Source organism: Zygosaccharomyces rouxii (genome assembly GCF_000026365.1).
Source record: "Zygosaccharomyces rouxii strain CBS732 chromosome E complete sequence".
Lineage (NCBI taxonomy): Eukaryota > Fungi > Ascomycota > Saccharomycetes > Saccharomycetales > Saccharomycetaceae > Zygosaccharomyces > Zygosaccharomyces rouxii.
The window spans coordinates 164,508-178,186 of record NC_012994.1 but is presented as its reverse complement, the minus strand read 5'-3'; the positions used below and the strand labels follow the sequence as shown (position 1 = coordinate 178,186).

General features: G+C 41.3%; 6 protein-coding genes and 1 non-coding gene across 7 annotated transcripts; 5 read left to right on the top strand and 2 right to left on the bottom strand.

Moving 5' to 3' along the window:
• Positions 1-803: 803 nt before the first annotated feature.
• Positions 804-1,412, top strand: ROX3 (Rox3p; the record flags this gene model as incomplete). Its single annotated transcript, XM_002499001.1, has 1 exon — positions 804-1,412. The coding sequence occupies one exon, from the start codon at positions 804-806 to the stop codon at positions 1,410-1,412; it is 609 nt and encodes a 202-aa protein (XP_002499046.1).
• Positions 1,413-1,534: 122 nt separating this feature from the next.
• GLO3 (ADP-ribosylation factor GTPase-activating protein) lies at positions 1,535-2,980 on the bottom strand (the record flags this gene model as incomplete). The annotated part of the gene is made up of 1 exon (XM_002499000.1): positions 1,535-2,980. The coding sequence occupies one exon, from the start codon at positions 2,978-2,980 to the stop codon at positions 1,535-1,537; it is 1,446 nt and encodes a 481-aa protein (XP_002499045.1).
• A 1,717-nt stretch (positions 2,981-4,697) lies between these two features.
• Positions 4,698-6,335, top strand: HOL1 (Hol1p; the record flags this gene model as incomplete). Its single annotated transcript, XM_002498999.1, has 1 exon — positions 4,698-6,335. The coding sequence occupies one exon, from the start codon at positions 4,698-4,700 to the stop codon at positions 6,333-6,335; it is 1,638 nt and encodes a 545-aa protein (XP_002499044.1).
• A 1,250-nt stretch (positions 6,336-7,585) lies between these two features.
• ZYRO0E02266g (pepsin-like aspartic protease) lies at positions 7,586-9,106 on the top strand (the record flags this gene model as incomplete). The annotated part of the gene is made up of 1 exon (XM_002498998.1): positions 7,586-9,106. The coding sequence occupies one exon, from the start codon at positions 7,586-7,588 to the stop codon at positions 9,104-9,106; it is 1,521 nt and encodes a 506-aa protein (XP_002499043.1).
• Positions 9,107-9,242: 136 nt separating this feature from the next.
• Positions 9,243-9,329, top strand: ZYRO0E02244r. Its single transcript is given in 2 exon segments — positions 9,243-9,279; positions 9,294-9,329. It is a non-coding gene; the product is annotated as a tRNA-Lys (tRNA).
• A 473-nt stretch (positions 9,330-9,802) lies between these two features.
• On the bottom strand, positions 9,803-10,495 carry MRX3 (Mrx3p; the record flags this gene model as incomplete). Its single annotated transcript, XM_002498997.1, has 1 exon — positions 9,803-10,495. The coding sequence occupies one exon, from the start codon at positions 10,493-10,495 to the stop codon at positions 9,803-9,805; it is 693 nt and encodes a 230-aa protein (XP_002499042.1).
• A 364-nt stretch (positions 10,496-10,859) lies between these two features.
• On the top strand, positions 10,860-12,794 carry ZYRO0E02200g (uncharacterized protein; the record flags this gene model as incomplete). Its single annotated transcript, XM_002498996.1, has 1 exon — positions 10,860-12,794. One exon carries the CDS (start codon positions 10,860-10,862, stop codon positions 12,792-12,794), a length of 1,935 nt encoding a protein of 644 aa, XP_002499041.1.
• Between the last annotated feature and the right edge of the window lie 885 nt (positions 12,795-13,679).

Genomic DNA, 13,679 nt, shown 5'->3' with positions numbered 1-13,679 from the left:
TGGTAGTAAAAGGATCCTGTCGTTGCGCTCATTCCTCCATTAGCTTACGTATAACTATCCGACAGAGGCTATTGACGTAAAGTGTAAAAATGTGGATTTATCCAGTGGTCTCTCAAAGTAGTCTTGATGCTTATAATTGCGAAGTCATTCTACTCGTCCTATTTTAAGAGTTCAACAATTTTCAACGCTTCTAACTAAAGATTGACAATTACGGCAGATGTTGGTTCAGACAATGTTGGCTTGGGTGCCGCCAAATGTAACACTACAATTGCAGAATTAACTAGGTTCAACGTGCTTCCTATTACAGAACATCTCTCAGCCACATTACTTCTTTCAAAAAACTATAGTGGCTGTCAGAGATAAGCTATTAGTGGTGAGTGAGTTACTGCAGTAATTGCCGAGATTAAATTCAATTTAGAGGGCAAATTCGTTCCCACTGTAGGTTCAGACAGAGGTGGTTAAGTTGTTCAGTTTATGCAGTACGTCTACTACATTCTTCAATACCTTCCATATTCCCATTCACCTAGCCCTAAAGACCCTGGAATTAGGGCTTTATATCTGTGCCCCAAATCCACATTAGGGCTGACCCTTATGTCACGATAGACGAAGACTTTTTCAACAAAAATCAGAGATGCATAATCTTAAAACGAGAGAATACTATTATAAAGTCAGTCACAGTTACAAGACTCAAGAGAGAAACATCGGATACAAGGATTTAATCAATAAGATAAGGAGTACCTGGAATAGCTATCCAATAACATTTAGAATTACATCACTTGCTTCCCTGAAAGTGCTCTCTAAATATGACAACGGTTAACGAGCAGATACTACCACCTTACTACTACTACGTGGATCCTGATACTACGTATCAAACGCAAAGACCAAATCCGCTGGATGATCTGATATCTGTTTATGGGCTACAAGATTTATCTCACCAGGTGGCGCGCACAAATCAAGATGGTACCAGAGCTATAAAACTCCGTAAATCATACAAAAATCAAATTCAAGATCTATCAGGTAAATTTGCCACTATACCGACAAGGGAAAATGGTAAAGGAGGTGAAATCTCTCATATACTTTTCCAAAATAATCCTGATATGATTCCGCAGGTCAGGAGAGAACCCGGAATGACAGACGAACAGTATAATGCGGCTGTTGCAGACCGTGATAGAGCACTTTTCGAATCACCGAATATGGATTGGGATGTCTGCAAAGCCGTGCTTTCACAATTCGAAAGATCTTATCCGAGCGAATTTCAAGGTCAAGGTTTCCAAGTAGATGATTTAGCATTTGATTTAGATGGTACAGGTAAGATCAATCAAAAGAAGCGCAAAGTTAAATCAAATGGAAGTTCAATGGCCACACCGAACAGTGATATGCAAGAGGACGTCAAGCGCAGGAGGCTTGATTAGAATACTTGAGATAAGACCGAAAAAAATAAGACAAAAAAAAGAAAAACGCATAAGTAAATTATAGATAGATGATGAGTACAAATAATTAAAATAAGAAAAATTTTCTGGGTTTTAAAATCAGTTCACCTCCTTTGGAAGTCTCTTAAGTAGCTACCTAATTTTTGAGCACCTTGTTCAATAGCATTCTTTAGCATTTGCATGTCGTCGTCTTCGCCCAGGTTGAAATCTATAAATCCGTTGTTGGCTTGTGCCTCCATTAAGTTTTCTTCATCTTCTTGTTCTTCACCGAAATAAGATGACGATGAAATCGATGTGGCATTATCAAAAGTTTTTAGTTTATCTCTTGCTTCTCTTGATGCTTCTTCATCATAGCTACCTCTACCAAATAATTGATCCGAAGAAATTGCCTTTTGGCCACCATAACGAGCGGCAATTTTACCCGTATATTTAGGACCTGCAGCAGCTACGCGGGTTTCCTTTTGCTTTTTGGCCAATTGATCGGCATCATTCATAGTCATACCAAATCCAAGCTTAGCAAATTTTGGTTGTAACTCTTCCACTGGTCCAGTTTGAGTTGCTGGTTCATCAAATTCATCGTCATCGAAAAAGTCATCCTTCTTTGACTGTTTTCCAAACGCACTAGCTTGGTCCGCATTGTAATCCTTATCATCATCAAATGCACTAGATGATTTATAGGAAGTTCTTGGTTTCCTACTGCTGCCGAAGTCCTTTGATTTTTTCTCCACTTTTTCTTGTTCAGCCTCTTTCTCAAATTGATCGAAAAGATCATTTGCTTCAGACTTATCCACTTTATTAGCGGCTAATCTCGTTGGTTTTCTAGAAGATGCTAAAATTGAATGTTTCTTAGCACCGTTCGCTTGTGAAGATGTGTTACTAACACTTGGCTTCTTCCTAGAACCGGATAAGATGGAAGATTTAGATTTATCCGCACTGCCATTGGTAAAACTGGAACTAGTAGAAGGTTTTGGAGAAGGTGCAGCTGAACTCCCGCGAGATGCAATTGATCCATTGGAAGCTTGAGGTTTTTGCCAATTAGCGAAAAAATCATCCACGCTGCCTTCTTTAGAACCTGTTCGTGAAGAATTTGAAGAATCATTACCAGTTTCTTCATCAACTACAATGCCATCAGGATTTTGTTCAATATCCTTTGTAACTTTATGATCTAAATGTTTTTTGTAGTTCTTAGCCACGGCACTTGTATACTTAGCCCTAGCATCGACATTGGATGTGCTCAAAAGATGTTTACCATTGTTTTTCATAAAGTAGTCTCTTGCACGATGGTTACCACCTACTTTAAATCTACGCAGATTATCCACAGTCCATTTGTCTAAGGAACTTGATTTAACGAACGTAATATGGACACCCAAATTTCTATGAGTTGCAGAACATTGAATACAAAGCATAACACCAAATGAGACAGATGTCCATGTTGGATTCTTATTTCCACAGTCAAAACATACACGATTTTCCAATTTCGAAGCCAGCCTCTGGAAAACCTGCTGGGTAACCTCCTTGGAGGCGACTAATTCACCCTCTTCAGCACTCATGGATCACAATAAAGGAGGAAAAAAATGATGAATATGTGCTTGGGAAAAAGAAGGACCCTTTGATTTAGGTAGTCTCAAACTTCCTCTTTTTTCTTACCTTCAAACGTGAAATGGATATCTGGCTTGTTTGGTTGTTTATATTTGAATTAACCGTATTGGTTTTGTCAATTCAGCCAAATCTTTTTTCCTTCAAGAGAAATCATCATATACGTAATTGCACCCTGTGTCCGGGAGGAGAAATATCCGGACAGTCGTTTCGTACGGCTAACTTTATCACATGATACATGGTACTCGTGACCAGTTATTATCTTTTCTCCCTTAATAGAAAAATGATTTACATCGGAGTTAGAATCTATTGTTCTTGTTTACGAGCATGTAATCTGTTTGCCTTCTAGCTGTGTGATTTCAACTAAATACGATTTGTGTATCGTACAAATGTTTTCAGTCCAAAGGATCTAAAGTCCTCCCACTCACTAAGATTTCCAAGTCTCAGTGTTTGGCTTTATAAGCAAGGGTAAAGGAAAGATATACATGCTAATGCATCATAGAGGGCAGCATTGTCACTCGTTGGTCTGGTTCCCATCTGCTTTCTAGGCGCATTTGCCATTACTAAGTTGTGTCCATTGATGAAGATCCAAGGAGTTAGTGAGGTAAATCTCCACTAGTCTCTAGGCCCGTCTAGAGGATGATCAATTTAAAAGTGACCTCGTTCTCTCGTAACACAAGGTGTACTCCATTTCTTCCTTTCCTTAAAAGATACACCAAGGGTTTGTTACCTCTTCTTTTTTTTTTTTTTCGCTTTTTGTCCGCCTGGCAATCTAGAATATCGTTTCCTATCCCCTTTGAGAGGTTTTATAGCCGTTAGAAACTGTTCCCTGTTTTTGTCTCCAAATTCCATGCATAACTGAGCACATATTCGTTTCTTGAACGTTTCCCACCAGTTTCTCAAGCCCAATTTGCTCTTATCAGTCCAGGTAGTTAAACTTGTCGTTAATCCCCCATGCCTACAGAAATGTTCCTTGGAAGAATCGAGGCTTTCTTTTCCTGTTGATGCTTTCGGCGAATACGGGTATAGCTAGCGCCGCCTGCCAAGAATCCGTCCTCATATTGTTTGCACGTGATGTGTCAAGATATGGTAGTCCCATTGGTCGAGTTTCTTGCCAACCAATGCCAAGTCAGCAATAGTCGAGATAGCTTTTGTGAATTTTAGTTATTAATGCAAAAATTAATTGTCCTGAACTTATTATTCAAGAATTTTTGAAATTCCTTTTATGGTTGCATATCTGTAACCCCGTCCATCTCTTATCAATCGCCAACGGATTTCCATTTGATTCGGGATACTATTGGTCGTAAAACACAATAGTCGATACCTCAAGGGTCCATAAGCTCTGATATTGAGATTTCTCGAGCTGACGAACATTTATAATCATCAACCATTCCTTGATCGAAGAAGTAAACGCTCCCATCCTCATATGCCGATCTTTCACCGCGTTAAATTTTAATGTAGTGATCGATAAGAGTAAATCAATGTGTTAGTTAGCCGAGAAGAATAAAAAATCACAAATCCCCATTGCGATTATCATCAGTTATTTTATCAACCAGCCACCTTCTCATCCCCCCCTTCTTGTAGCTTCCAAAAGTATATAGCTTAGTTGTTTTGAAACCATGAACATGGAATGAGACTTATGTGCTGTTCTCAAAGGGCCATCGGATTATAATGGCTACTAACGTTATAGATTTTGAAGTTGTTCCTGGAGATGCAAGATTGGTGGAAGGTGAAGAACGTGAAGTGGTTCTCCTACCAAAGCCTTCAAAGGATCCAGAAGATCCTCTCAATTGGTCACGTCCTCGTAAATGGCTTGCTACGGCATGCGTTATCGTAGTTACTATTGGGATCGGTATCCCTTCAGCTGCTATCTATTCGGTACTTCCAAACATCGCAGAAGAAAGGAATCTTTCGTTGGCCGATTTAAACCAAGGTACTGGTTACCTTTTCCTTTTCTATGGTCTTGGATGTCTGGTTTTCCAGCCACTAGCTTTACAGTATGGGAAGAGACCAGTTTATTTATTTTCCATGTTGGCTACTTCACTGATATGCGTTTGGCCGCCATACACCAGGTCTAACGGTGAATGGATAGCATCTAAAATTCTTCAGGGGCTGTTTGGGTCGTGTGTTGAATCACTACCGGAAATCTCTATGAGTGATCTTTTCTTTGAACATGAAAGATCTCTTGGATTGTCGCTTTATGCGCTTACACTTATGGGAGTCTCTTATTCAGCACCATTAGTGGCCGGCTTCATTTCTGCCGGTCAGGGTTGGCAATGGGTTATGTGGTGGTGTTCTATCTTAGCGGCAGTATGCTTTGTGATATTGTTCTTTGCAATGGAAGAAACCAGTTATACCCGTAGAGTCCAAGATGAAGCTAGCTTAGATCCTGAAATAGACGGGGAAGAAGTTCATGAAAGTAATGTTGAAAATGGTGAAGTTGAAAATGATAAAGCTGAAAAGGCTAAAGATGATCTGGTTAAAATTCGTTCTGATTATTCTGCGCATTCCCTTAGTGAGGGATCTATTTCCTGGCCTCAAACCAGTTACATGCAAAAGATTTCCCTGACTCGTGGATTCAAATCGAAATTTATGTTACATTATTACATGTTCATGCCATTTCGTATGGCCCAATTCCCTGTAATTCTCTGGGCAGGTTTCTTGTATGGATCTTCCTTAGTTTGGTTTAATGTTTTGAATGCAACAGAAGCAATGGTCCTTGCTGGTAAACCCTACAATTTTTCGAGCAGTATGTGTGGACTCGCATATGTGTCACCACTGGTCTGTACTTTCATAGTCTTCCCCATTGCAGGATTTTGTTCCGATAAGCTTAAGGTGTATTTTGCTAGAAAGAGAAACGGTTTTAGTATTCCAGAGGATCGCCTTTGGTTGTTATTCGTTTATGCAATACTGGGTTGTGCCGCTAGTCTTTTATGGGGAATAGGTGCCTATTACCAAATCCATTGGTTTCCTCTGGTGCTTGCTCTAGGTATATTAGGTGGATGTGGTGTCTTTGGTCCCGTTTCTTCCGCAGCTTATGTGGTAGACACCTATAGAGAATTAGATGCAGAAGCCATGGTGGTTGTTATTTTAATTCGCAACTTAATGTCATTTGCCTGTAGTTATGGAATAACTCACTGGGTTGAAAACTTAGGGTATAAGCGCTGTTTCATTGGGGTAGCGTTCTGTTGCCTGGCAACTAACTCTAGTTTTCTGGTAATGATATTCACTGGCCCTTGGTGGCGTAAGAAGCAGAGACACGCCTATTGGTCACTTGTACAACGGTGCAGGTCACTAGGTATGCATTAGCAGTTTCAAGCAAGAATCGTGGGCATTGGATGAATAGGTTGGGATTTACCAATGGTTGGTGCGCTAAAACGTCTTAATTTCCAAAGCTTCTCTCTGTAGAAGTTCGATCCAAACCAAGATTTAATCGATTATATGATTGTATGTAAACTTTGGAGGGAATAGAGTCGAAAGTGCAATGAACATGCCTGGAAGATCCACTAACCTCCCGATATATCTTTAAACCGTCTAGAAAGTCCAATTTTAAAATTTCGAAGTTCGAGGGAAATTAGCATCCCGTAAAATAACTGTCGATTTCTTATGCAGAGGTAACACGCTAAAACAGATTGAGAGAACCGCCATTGTTAGCGACTTTTCAACGCATCGTCGCCTTCGCCTTAGTGCCGTTTCGTCGGAATTATTCAATCGCCTGACACTTTTCCATGTTGCAGTCAGATCTTAGCCGGCCAAGTAATACCTAAATGGTGCATATTCTCAACCCCTTAGAGTATGCTAACCTAGTGAAACTGTTGCCGTCTTTAGCCGCTAAGGAGAGCTTTGTACTGAGATAAGTTGACTTTACAATAAAGAAAAATCTGATAGAACCTGTCAGGCCAACTCACTAAAACCGATTTGGTTACAACACTTTTCAGGCAAATGCCTCCTATCATTCTTTATGCAGCTGCTAGCAACCGCAAATCCACGCTCGAAATGTTTAATGTTTCGAGAAAAGTGATTTACTAAGATCGGATTCTCCCCATTTTGCCAAGCCTAAGCTGTGAAAAGAAAGAGTTTGCAACGCATGTTTATTGAGAGAATAACTGTGACGCAGGAGATAATGAGTAGATTGCATTATCGTGTGCTTAGCAATGAACCTGCATAGACATGCTTTATCTGAAAGGGCGGAGATGCATTCCCAGTCAGGTAAGACGTTTCAAAATTTCCTCCTTGTAAGGAAAGGGAAATGTATGGCATCAAAACAACAAGTTTAGAGATACCTGCAGGGCAACGAGGTTGAGATGGTTTTTTGCAACCTTCCAACAAGTAATCAATTGTTTACGAGGTTGCACTAGCAAATTATTTCGTGAGTATTACACTCAATTAGCAAACAATTCCATTCTCCTTGATTATGAATTCGCTAGCACTAACTTGTGGGATCTTGGAGTATTAATATGGGTGTCTGGATTACATATCTGTAGCATTATGATTCTGCTGTGGTTTATCCAGAACTTCAGAACTGCAATACATCTTGACCTTCTTCCATTTTCGTCAAGATGAAATTTTCTTCTAATATTTTAAAGTACGGTATTGTTGCCGCTGGAGCGGCTAAAGTGGCTTTAGCTGGTGGTGTAGACGGCGTCGGTAAGATTCCCTTCTCTAAGCGCTATGGTAAAAGTTTTGATGAATCCAGACAAATTTCCTTTTCAGAAAAGGGGACTGGTGGTGATGATCAAGAAATTGACATCTCCAATCAAAATGTTTACTATTCAGCTAGTATTTATTTGGGGACTCCTGGTCAGGAATTAACTCTGCTTTTGGACACGGGATCTTCAGACCTGTGGATTCCCCAAAAAGGTGGATACCACTGTCAAAGTGATTCTGACGATGCTACAAAGGGCAAAAGCAGTGGTATCGCCTCTCAACTGTTTTCAATTGCTAGCGCCGAGGGTGGACCTTCTCCATCTTTGACAACTACCCTCATTGGCTCATCTGGAGGATCTCATCCTGATCCATTGGAGCCTACCAATAGAAATGTGCAACCACCAGCAGCAATTACAGCTAGCGCTCTGGAAGAAAGCTGTCAAAGCTCCTCTGGCAATTTTGATCCAAATAGCTCCAGTTCCTTTAATAAGAATGACACCGTAGATGGATTTTTCATTGAATATGGTGATAATTCTTACGCTTCAGGTTACTGGGCTACTGATGACCTCACTGTTGGTGACATTAGCGTCAAAGATATGACAATTGCAGTGGCAGACGATACTAACTCCAGTGTTGCTGTCTTTGGTATTAGTTACCGTGGACTTGAATCTTCTGTCTTTGGGGACAACCTTCAAGATCCTCATGAGTATGAGAACTTTCCTTACTTGTTGAAAGATCAGGGTATTGTCAAAAGAAATGCATACTCTCTTTACTTGAATTCTGCTGGAGCCAGCGATGGTAATATTCTATTTGGCGGTGTGGACCACAATAAATATTCAGGCGACTTGTACACTCTGCCCGTCTTAAAAGGCCAGGAAGACTCTGATCCATGGGAACGTTTCGTTGTCACTGTTCAGGGTATTGGTATCAAGGGCAGCGAAACACAAAATACATTAACCACTACTCCATTCATTGGGTTATTGGACTCCGGTACCACTGCAGTCTACTTGCCAGAACCAGTTGCTGACATGGTCGCAAACGCTTATGGCGGTTCCTTTGATGATGATCCAGAGGTTCAATCCTACGTTATTTCATGCCCAAGTGATGATGAAAAGATTGTTTTCAACTTTGGAGGATTCAACATCGAAACTTCTTTAAGTAACTACATTACAGATAATGGCAACGGGCAGTGCATTCTCAATATCTCCCCAACCAGTGATTACATGGGTATCCTAGGTGATTCCTTTTTGAGGGATTCCTATGTGGTCTACGACATGGATAATAATGAAATATCTTTGGCACAAGCTAACTTTGACTCCACTGAGGACGTTGAAGCAATTACAGGTCCAGTTCCCGGTGCAACTAAAGCCCCAGGATACTCTAGCACTTACAGCGGTCCTCAAACATTCCAAACCGGTGGTAACATCTTTTAGCGGTCTATCAAGTTATATATATATATATATATATATTAGTATATCGAATTCACCGATCAGTCCCTTAACAAAGTAAAATTGTCTTTTGATCCTGTCATTTGTAGAACGCTAATGGGACAACCAAATAGAAGACTCGTCCTCGTTAGCTCAGTTGGTAGAGCGTTCGGCTTTTAAGCAAGAACGAGGAACCGAAATGTCAGGGGTTCGAGCCCCCTACGAGGAGGTTTCTTTTTGCTGATGCCTTTGAAATATTTTTTTTTGTTTTTCTAATTATATGCCAAGAAAGCGTTCAGTGTTGTAACTATGACAATGAAAACACGGCAAACCAACTTGCAGCGACAAAACATTAAATCCTAACATACGTCAATTATACATCTATCAGGGGGGGACAGTGAAGTTAATACTCGCATTCACATCAGTTTAGAGTATGGCCTATTGATGGCAAAAAAAGCTCATTAGCGGTTCTTTTCCGACGAGATCTCCTGGTCCTGAATACGTATCCGCTGGATGTCTCAGTATTGAGGAATTACAGTTTCACTGTTATCTCCATTCCTCCGGCGGGGTTCTTTTGCAAAAGAACCAAAACCGTCCTTACTCGCTACGCTTGCAATTGACTCCTCAATCTCACATCAGCGGCAATTTGACGTCATCGACATCCGCACACACATTCTTGTACAGAAACGTACTTACTCGTATCTACGCATCCCCGGGTAACCATTTAAACCACTTGGGCTCCACCAAAACACATTTAGCCCTAGCATAACATTCCGCACCCCACACACTCCTCAATCTCCCCCACCAATTCTTCTCCATACCAGGTACACTCTCTAACGTGCCGCTAATAACACACTTTCTCCCCTTATGCTCAACAACCTTCGCCTTCAACACAATAGTACTATCGACAGGTATTTTGCCCACAAACTCTAAGTCTAACCGCGCAGTAACCCCGCGTTTACTTGGTAGCAGCGGAAACCCGCAGTAACATAGAGCTTCATCTAACAATACAGATAATACTCCGTTATCCACATACCCATTTGAATCGCCTAATTTCTTACCCAATTGATACACAACCGATATCGAATTTTGCACTTCGTCATGGAAAACTACTGGGTCATTCTCTAATTTCCCCACTCCACTCAGTAGACCTTGCCCCACATGATTGCTTCTATGGGCAGGAGGAATCTTCTCACTCTGACGCCATTGGGTTAAATGTTTTAGCTCTTCGTAAAGATTTGTACGTCTCCATCTACGTAACAGTTCAGGATCCGTCCGCATTGGTTCGTCATAGTCATTAATTGTATCAGGCCATACCTTCAGAAAGCTAGCAGTACCCAAGGTAAGGCCTGCGAGGGGTAAGATTAAAGCTCTGTTGATGATCTTCAACATCATACAAACAAATGTAAAGTCGATGTACGGAGTAGCGGGAGTTGCTTCTATGAGAGGAAAGGGGGAAAAATACCTTCTTTCTTTAAGGCCTTACTGCGCCTGTTTCACTACGTCAATTAATCCTGTGTGATAACACCCCGTTACAGTTCAGTACTACCAGCTTTCGAATTAGTTGAAGTAGTGGAATTCGAGTAATCTATTTCGTTTTCCGGCTCGCTTCGTTCCGTAGAGTGGTCCGGATGGGAGGTGGCCGGGTTCCCCACCTATCAGCCTTATATGTATAAAACTGGAGTTCTTTTCAGCCTTCTTCCCCACATATTTTTTGTTTTTTTCTTCGAAGTTTCGGTACGGCGCTTCGGAGTTGACAATGACGTATGAGAAGGGTCCCATACTGGAGCAGTTTACGCATGAAGAGCTCGCGAATCAGGTAACTCCTGATTCAGAGCAATTAGATAAAGAGGCTGGTAAGGTAGAACGCGGTAATAAATTGTCGAAGTTGTCCCCTGAGGTTGTAGCGCAGATGGGACGAGAGTTTGCAGAGGAGTTTGAATTACCCAATGACGACGATATCTTTGCGCGCGCCGCTATGCTAGCTAGAAACCCCGATGGATTTAACGATTTCGATTTTCTGAGTGATGAGGAAAAGCAGGCATGTTGGGCCGAAGAATACAAGCCATGGTCTTCTATGACGAGGCAATTAATCGCCATTATATGTGCGGCAGCAATGTCAGCGGCTGTGCAAGGTATGGATGAAACTGTTATCAACGGTGCTATGCTGTTTTACCCCGAAGTTCTTGGATTAGGAAGTGGCAGTAAAAGAGATTCATGGATCGAAGGCTTAATTAATGGTGCTCCCTATTTGTGCTGCGCTGGGTTCTCCTGTTGGACAACCGATTGGCTTAACAATCGATTGGGAAGGAAGAATGTGATCTTCGTCACGTGTGGGATATCAGCGGTTACTTGTTTCTTACAGGGTTTTGCACCCACTGGTGTGAGAGGCTGGCATTATTTGTTTGCATTTAGATTCCTGCTTGGATTGGGTATCGGTCCCAAGAGTGCAACAACCAATGTTTACTTAGCAGAATGTGCTACAAGACAAATCCGTGGTTGTACGACCATCTTTTGGCAATTCTTTACAGCATTTGGTATTATGTGGGGGTATGTTTTCACATTGATCTTTTACAGAGTTAAGCCTAATGGAGTTCACGGTGGATTGAATTGGAGATTGACTCTAGGCTCTGCGATGTTACCTGCATTGCTGGTAATGATTCAAATTCCATTTTGTCCGGAGTCACCTCGTTGGTTAATGGGTAAAAATCGCTACAGGGAAGCTTTGGAGAACACTATCAAGATTCGCCCTCATAAAATCCTTGCATGTCGTGACATTTTTTACCAGCACGTCTTATTGGCAGAGGAGGAATCGCTACAATTACCGTTCTGGATTAGATTAAAACAAATGGTTACCGTGAGACGTAACCGTAATGGTTTATTGGCTTCTTGCATTTGTGCCTTCATGCAACAGTTCTGTGGTATCAATGTCATTGCTTACTACTCCTCTAGTATTTTCGTTGAAAGTGGATTTTCAGAGATTAGTGCCTTGTGTTCTTCCCTTGGTTTTGGACTTATCAATTTTTTCTTTGCAATCCCTACTTTCTTCATGATCGATAAGAGGGGTAGACGTTATTTGTTGTTAAGAACCTTCCCCTGGTTGGCGCTATTTTTATTGATAGCAGGGTTTGCATTTTGGATCCCAGGTACACAGGCTAGAATCGGTGTTGTTACCATGGGTATCTATGTTTTTTCGGCGATTTATTCCTTCTCTTGTGGGCCGGTTCCATTCTTAATTGCCGCCGAGTCTGCCAACCTAGCATCCCGTTCGCTAAACTCTTCCATCTTTACCGTGGTTCTATGGGGGTTTAATTTCATTTTAAGTGTTACTTGGCCCAGTATGGTGAGAGCCATGAAACCACAAGGTGCGTTTGGTTTCTATGCATTTTGGAATGCCGCAGGGTTTTTCATGGTCTATTTCTGCGTTCCGGAGACTAAACAGTATACTTTGGAAGAACTGGATGAGGTGTTTGAAGTTCCATTAAGAACGAGAATTAAGTACAATTTCCAAGAGATTTGGCCTAATATCCAATACCACATCTTAAGAAGAAGAAAAATAAAGAGAAGAACACCTTTGGGACCTTCGGTCGGATTCAGTGATTTGGAGGAAAAACCAGAACAAGAACACGTTGAACGTGTTGACACTAGCGATTCCAGCAGTGACGTCGATCCTACAGCAGGCGGCGGTTTGTAAGCATTAAATGTATTGATTACATCTAGAACTTATATGTAGCACTTACATATCGAGACTAGTCTTATCCGTTAATTTGTTTTTTCAATATCGCGCGGCTAGTACGTTCGGCGGCTAATCTTGAAGAGCCAAGGAGACAGATATAAGATCACCAAGAACTTAAACTCTTTACAAATTACCTAAAGAAAGCAAACACCAGGCATTTCAAGTAGGGAAAGAAGAAGAAGTAGTCAATTAGTGGTCTCATAATGATCGTACTCAAAACCTGTTCATTCTGTTATTCCACACATATCAATGTCTCACGGACATGGTATAACCTGAACTTAGCATCGATTGAAAACAAGAAATGGGGCTGATGGTATCAAATATTCCCATCGTGCCCCAATGACACCACTGACAAGACTGAGAGGCGACCAACAATATGCACCAGCCCTTCGGAAGGGTCCACGATAGCAAATCCTATGGAAGAGATGCACATTCTGCCACATTGGCAGGGGAGAGATCGCATCACGCTTCTGCTTCCTGCAATCCACATCACCTTGTGGAATGTCAAGCAGTACCGGTCCCATACTACTAGAGCAGTACTCTCTATTCGGTTAAACAAAACCTAATTTACCGATTCGTTCCCGGCAGAAAATAAAAGTGTTGGTACTGAAGCTAGCGACTACTTTGTTTATTCCATCTAGAAAGGCCCATCATCATTTGTGCAAGTGATTTAATCCCGCATCCTGAAGTGGCAGAGGATTATGTCAAAGATGACCGTAAATTAATCTGTTACGGTCGTTATTGGACTTCCACTCCAGATTTGGAACATCGTCTCGAGAAAGATATGCCTTTGACCCAACGCATTAATGGTGCTGAAGGTTATATCGACTATCCTACTTACAA